The 7,470-nt window shown below is 34.4% G+C and overlaps 1 protein-coding gene across 1 annotated transcript in view; it reads left to right on the top strand.

The window, feature by feature from the left end:
• Nucleotides 1–7,470, top strand: part of FAM179B (family with sequence similarity 179, member B) — a 137,927-nt gene that overhangs the window by 50,270 nt on the left and 80,187 nt on the right. The window contains 2 exon segments of the mRNA XM_006896023.1: nt 548–810; nt 2,837–3,069. Coding sequence (XP_006896085.1) covers nt 548–810; nt 2,837–3,069 — 496 coding nt within the window.

Consider the following 7,470-nt stretch of genomic DNA (forward strand, 5'->3'; position numbering starts at 1 on the left):
CTTTCCATCTTCTTTTAATACTTCCTGGATCATTTCATATTCTGCCGAAAGCATCCTTGATTATAGCAACTCAAGGTTTGAATTTGTTCTTCAGTTCCTTGAGCTTAAGATATGCTGAGCAAGTTCGGCCCTTTTGATTTTCTGACTCCAACTCCTTGCACATTTCATTGTAATATTTTGCTTTATATTAGAGGACCAAAGCAAAAACCAATCCAATTACTAATGAGTCAACATCACCTTATGGCTAGCCTATGTGTTACATAATGGACTGATACTGAGTACAGTTTTAAAACCTGTGAATTTTTGGAAGCAGGTTGTCAGGTGCCTCTCAGTGGACTCAAACTACCATTTTTTTAGTGAATATAACGCTTATCTGTACCACCTAGAGACTCCTATCTTAGAGGGCATTAATAATTTTATTTCATCTTAATCATCTTTATTTCCAGTAAAAGAAATGCTTGTTTATTTAAAATTATTATAACACTCTCTTCTTTGAAATTAATATAAACATTATACACACACACACACTTCTTTTTTTTTAATGCAGGAGAAAATTCTCAAGGAAAACCTCCTCCGGTTCAACTTACACCTGCTTTGGTGAGATCACCGTCTTCCCGAAGAGGCCTAAATGGGACCAAGCCTGTTCCTCCCATACCCAGAGGAATAAGCCTTTTGCCTGATAAAGCTGATATAAGCACAGTAGGACATAAAAAGAAAGAACCTGATGATACTTGGAAAAGTAAAAAAGGGAATCTTAAAATTGATCTTTCAGAATTAAATATCAAGGATAAAGATTTGGATCAAGAAGAGGTTAGAAATAAATATTTCTAATATTTTAAATATAATTTTATTTTCTGTATCAGAGCTAATATTTAAAGAAAAGTACTTTTAATCCTATGATCTTTTTTCTTTTTGAGAGTATTTCATATTTATTATAGAAAATTGATACTATACATTAATGAGTTAGTCACTCCAAGTCCAAGTAAAATCTTTCCTCAAATTTGTTTTCTCCAGCCCATTTTCTGGCAAGGAAATTCATTTAAAAGGGGGAAAAGAAAATAGAAGCACTTTCTACATAACCCTTTTATAAAATATCACCTGTTATATTCACAGTGTTTTTGTAATTTAGAAATAGCCTTTTTTTTTCAGTATGTAAATGGGTATTTAATTTCTTTGTCACCATTATTACTAAAAACAAAAGTTTCCCAACTGCAGCCTTTCAGGATTTCATAAGGAAGCGATAATACTACTAAATCAATAGTATAGTTAAGATGGCCTGCCCATACTCAAATCCAGTATATCTTTTATTTATTGTTTCATAAATTAATACAATTAAAAAAAAAACAAACCCGTTCATATTCTTTGATGTGAGTTAATTTAAAAAAGTAAAGCAAAGCATGATGCTTTTACGCTCCTTTTCTACTGCAGCATGCGATAAGGTCTGGTGTCTCACCCCCTCTTCCCTCTTCTTTCCTTTTCCTCTTTTGTATAACCTGCTTACAGTGGCTATACCTCTGTCTTAATAAATCTTTTTCACTTGTTTTACCAGAAAAATAAATAAAAATTTTTTAAAAGCATGACATACTTTATGACCTAGTAATGATTGTATTCTTATATCAGGAAGGAAAAGTACATTAAGCTAATTTTTCAATTCAATTTACTTTCTAAATGAGATCTCTTTTTTTATACTGATGTTTACATTTCATTAACACTTAATTTGTATAAAGTTCTTACATTTTTATTACTTATTCTTTATAATAACTCCTTGAGTTAAGAAAGGCAAGATTTGTTTTGTCTGTGTGAAGATGTGTGTGTCTGTGTTTAGAAAAGGGTCTCAAAAATGTCACATGTTTTTCTCAGGATCCTACTCTAAATAATAGAACTAGCATTCACATCTCATTCTCCTAACTACATACTCTTTGTGGTTTTCATTGTTTTACAGTGCCATAACTCTTTTAAAAAATGTGTTAAAATAATGTGTTGAGCCTATCTTCTATGTATAGGAAGGCTTGAGAAATCTGTGAGAGCTTTCACTTATTAAAATCAAATTTTTAAAAATATTTAATCTTATGAGTCACTGTGAAAACAAAGTATAGTTTTGGATGTTTCTATATTAATTTCCTCATCTCAGCTTTAACAAATGGGTTTGCAATAACAATTTCTACTCTTCCAGAACTTCTTGGATTCATAAATTATGTGTAATAGTTTTCCTCTTAGAACTACAAAGCCTTCATTTAAACTTAAGACTTTAGAAAATGAATTGGAATTGGTTAGTCCCAGAACTACTAAGTAGCAATATTATAATAGCATAGCAGTAATGCAAGATTAATTGGTCTTCTGTAACTTAAACTCTAATGTCTATTTTTCATATCATTACAAAATAATTTAATATAGACCATGTATTAATCATTAAGGCCAGTGCTGAGACACCATAGTGAATAGCTTGAGATACTTCTTTCACGTACCTTACAACCTAATCGATAGGTTGTTTATAAATAACTGGCATACGTTTGTTTGGTTTTTTTACTTTGGTGCCCAAACAGGGCTATGAACATATACATAGTTTATTCCTACAGTAATTGCAACCAGAATTAAACATAACACTGATGGTGAAGATGATGCAGGACCAGGGAACATTTCATTCTGTTAAATATAAGCTAACTATGAGTCAGGACCAACTTGATGGCATCTATGAAACACTTACATATTGGTATATCTCATATAAATACTAGTTTGAGAAGTGGCTAGCTAAATATGGTTAGCAGACTTTAAAGTCCAAGGATGACTTATATAATGCATAGTTTTTTGTAAAATACTTGTTTCCTTTTTTTTTCAGATGCAGAGCTCTCTTAAATCTCTTCGGAATAGCGCAGCTAAGAAAAGGGCAAAATTGAGTGGCAGTACTTCCGACCTTGAAAGCCCTGATTCTGCAATTAAGCTTGACTTGACTATAGATTCCCCATCTCGATCTTCCTCTCCAAATATCAGTTCTTACAGTGAAAGTGGAGTTTACAGCCAAGAATCATTGACCTCTTCTCTATCTACAACTCCCCAGGGGAAAAGAATAATGTATTTTCTTTCTTGGCATATTAATGAATTCTAAATATAACTTGTAATCTGGAGCCCTAATGTAATATTTGAGATAGAGGGGACCTAAAAGCTTTATAAAACCATCTACGCCCTACTTTCAAGGTTTTTAAAGTATGTTTTATAAGAAAAAGTTTACAGATGCTATATTGCTTAATTTGGTTTGGAGTGGGGTTGAAGAGAATAACTTCAACTGTAACTATTATCGTTATTTACCATCAAGTTGGAACCAACTCATGGCTGATCCACCAGCAGGTTTTCAAAGGCAGTTTAATCCCAAGAGAGGAGATTCACTGTCTTACTCCTTTGGAGAAGCTGGTGGATTTGAACTGCCTGGCTTGGAATGGAAGTACAACTCTTTACCATTTGGCCACCAGAGCTCCCTAATCTGTTAACTAGAGCACTTGAATTAATTTAAGACCTATTTTTCCTGTACCATTTTTAATTTACCCTAATATTCCGTGTCCTTCAGCTCTTTTTAATATTTTACTCTTTTTATCCGCTTACCTATATATAGCTAATATTGCTGCTAGTATTAGACTAAGACTTTCCTCTAATATATGGATAAAATTCTACTTGTCCTTATCCTATTATTTCGTATTCTGTGTGTTTCCGTTATTTGGTAGAAGCTGAAGAATCCATACCACAGTTCTTGGAACTCTCTCAGGAATCTCCTATAGGACAGTCTGGAATTAGGGAGATACTGACAGTATAATTTTCTGGCATAGATACTTCACTGACTTTTCCAGATTACTACTGTAACCTCAGAGTGTAAACACTAACCCTAGCCCTGATTTCTAGGCACCTTTGTTCTAGGAATTCAGATAATCTACTTTTTATTTTGGAACAAAACCTAGGAATAAAGTTGGTAGATCATAGGGTAGATAGATATTTAAGTAGCTGTTAACTTGTTTTCCAAGCAATGAATTCGGGTTTCAGTTCACTAGTTTATTAAAGTTTGGTGAAGCTAGTTTTTATTATTATTTTTATTTTATCCTAAACCATGTTCTTGGTTGTACTATAGCTATTAGAAGTAAATATTTGAAATTATTTTGCTTTAAATAAAACACTTAACATTGTCGTTTGTCAAAAATAGATGATATTTGAGCAATTCATAGGATTAAACTCAATTTTTGTGTTTAATTATGAGTGGCTTATCCTATGCCATGATTTTTTTTTCTTTCTATTTTTAATTTATATCTTATATGGGAATTTTTTAATTTTGTAACTGGCTGTTTCTTTGTTGTCACTGCACAAGGTAGGATAATATAGTTACAAAATAAAATGGCTACATGGACTGATGTAGAAACTAAGTTTACATTAAGCTATAGATACTGAAAATATTTCTTGTTTATGTTTTGCTTAGTCTTTCCCTCTTCAGGGAAGATGAACTATTATGGAATGTGTTCCTACACTTGAAAAATAAAAAAAAAATTGGTGGAGGGTAGTCATTATATATTGTTGTTAAATGCCATTGAATCACCTCTAACTCATGGCAACTCTGTGTACAACAAACAAAATGCCTCTCTGCCTAATTTTTGACAGCCTCGTAGTCACTGCTGTGGCTAAGCTATTGTTCAGCAGTGTGCCAGTCCTTCTTGCTGAGGTAATCTGTTTAGATATTGACTCTGCATAAAGAAAGTTCAGTATCCTCTCACTTATAGATTGAATTATCTTTATTAAAGTTAACACATTTAGGGAGCTCTGGTGGTATAGTCTATGGGGAGTTATGCTGCTAACACAGAGGCAGCACCACTGTGGTCCTTCAAATCCACCAGCTGCTCCAAGGGAGGACGATGGGCCATCTCCTCCTTTGTAGCCTCCCAAACACTGCTGGGCGGTCATCTCTAAGTTGGTTCTGACTCGGTGGCTGTGAGGGAGTGAATGATAACACATTTAAGTTTAGTGACTTTAAATCAGTTTTTCTAGCTTGATCCTTCCTTATGAATTTTGGCCAAAGAATATACTACTACCTAATTGGGGGCTTTCATCATGAGGTAAAGTGGGGAAGAAAAATTATCAAGAACCACTTATTTAGAAATTGAACTGTTTGTTTTTTTCCTAGAGAAATTACTCTTTTAAAATACTAACACTTGTTTCTCATCAGTCCCTCTTAAAAATACACCAGCTCAACTACTGAGAATTATACTCCTTTATAAAGTCTCTTTATAATACTCATCACTGGTTTATTGACAGACCCTTAGTGACATAGTAGTTAAAGCATTTTGCAGTTAACTGAAAAGTTAGTGGTTCAAATTCATCTTCTCTGTTGGAGAAAACTGCAACAGTGTGCTTTCTTAAAGGTTTACAACGTTAGAAACCCTATGAGTCAGTTCTCTGTCCTGTAGAGATGCTGTGAGTCAGAATCAACTCTAAACAGGGTATATTGGGTATGCTGACATTGTAATACTTGAGAATTTTAAATAGACCTCTTACATATAGATAGTTTTGTTTTATTATGTTAGGAAAGTACAACGAAGAACTGCCCAAGAAGAAGGTGATACTTGTCAAACTCAGTGTTAATCTCTTAAATTATGTCACCGTCTATTGTGTTATTAAATGGTAGAGTAAATATGTTCTATAATTAGGGATCATGTGATTTAATTTTGAAAAGGATTCTCTTTGGCCAGTTATTCTTTTTTTTCTGTTTTTTTTTTTTCTACCAGTTTATTTACAAAATTTGAATACATTGTTTTCAAGAACAAATTCTTTCAATTTCCCTCACCCCACCACCCATCAAATTGTACAACCCCATGATTAATCTCCCCCTCCCCCTATACATCCTCATCCCTCTGCTGCTACCCTCTCCCACCCCTTTTGGATCCTTGTACTCATTCTACAATAATCATTTTATGCAATATATGTCCTGTGGGACTGAGTTCGTTCACTCAGCAAAATGCTCTCCAGTCTCTCCCAAGTTAGGTAATAATTTACAAAATCATTACCCCTGCGTGCTGCATAGTATTCCATTATGTGAATGTAGCATAATTTCTCAATTCATTTGTTTGTGGTTGGACATTTTGGCTGTTTCCATGTTCTTGCGATGGTAAATAATGCTGCTATGAACATTGGTGCACAAATCTGTTTGTGCCTCAGTTCTTGTTTTCTCGGGGTATATTCCAAGTAGTAGAATAGCTGAGTCATATGGAATTTTTATGTTTAGCTTTTTGAGAAATTGCCAAACTGCCTTCCAGAATGGTTGTACCATTTTAGAATCCCACCAACAATGTATAAGAGTTCCTTTCTTGCTACTACCTCTCCAATATTTTTTACTTGCTGCCCTGTTAAACTTTGTTACTGTTACTGGAGTGAGATAGTACCTCATTGTGGTTTTGATTTGCATCTCTTTTAATGCCAGTGATTTGGAACATGTTTTTCATGTGTCTGTTTGCCATTCGAGTATCGTCCTCTGTGAAAATTCTTTCCATATGTTTTGCCCATTTTGTAATTGTGTTATCAGTCTTTTTAAACTTTTGTTGTAAGAATCGTCTGGGATGGTACTACCAAATGTTTGTTCCCAGTCTGTAGTTTTCTTTTCACCCTGTTGGAAAAAGTTTTTGATGCACCCATGTATTTAATCTTTAGAAGGTCCCATGCATCAATTTTATCCTCTTCAGATTGTGCATTTTTGGTTTTATTTGGCAGTCTCTTTAGACCTTGGACTAGCACTTCTAAGCTTGATCCCAGTTTGTCTTTTACGAACGGTACGGTTTTGGGCTTTAACCCAGGTCTCTGATCTACCTTGAGTTGATTTTTGTGTATGGTGTGAAATGTGGATCCTGTTTCTGCTTTCTGCTGGAGGAAGTCCAGTTTTGCCAACACCATTTGTTGAGGAGGTTATAACTTTGATGTCCTCAACCAATTATTTTTTGACCCAACCAAAAATTATACAGTATAAATTGGCAAGTTTTAATTTGCTGTGGAATTTCTCTTCTGAGTACCTAGGAATTGGCCATATATTTACAAGGCCGAACATTCAGAAGAATACTGATAAAAGATGTTTTTAGCTATGGTTTTTTTATTTGTTGCTTCTTTATTATCTAAATGTTTTACTGGTTATAAAAAACTGAAAATGAAGGGAGCTCCAGTGGCCTAGTGTCAAGACGCTGCACTGCAATCCCAAAGGTACACGGTTCAAATCCACCAAATGCTCTGCTGGAGAAGGAGGGGCAATCTCCTCCTGTACCAGTCAGATCTGATTTGACGGTACACATAAAAATAATACAATTTGGCAAGCTCTGGTGGCCTAGTGGCAAGAAACTGCACTGCAATCCCAGAGGTGCACGGTTCAAATCCACCAGATGCTCTGCTGAAGAAGGAGGAACAATCGCCTCCTGTACCAGTCAGATCGAATTTGGCAGTACACACATAAAAAAATAAATA

The sequence above is a fragment of the Elephantulus edwardii genome, unplaced genomic scaffold (genome assembly GCF_000299155.1).
Source record: "Elephantulus edwardii isolate Elephantulus edwardi_28Jun2011 unplaced genomic scaffold, EleEdw1.0 scaffold00179, whole genome shotgun sequence".
Classification (NCBI taxonomy): Eukaryota; Metazoa; Chordata; class Mammalia; order Macroscelidea; family Macroscelididae; genus Elephantulus; species Elephantulus edwardii.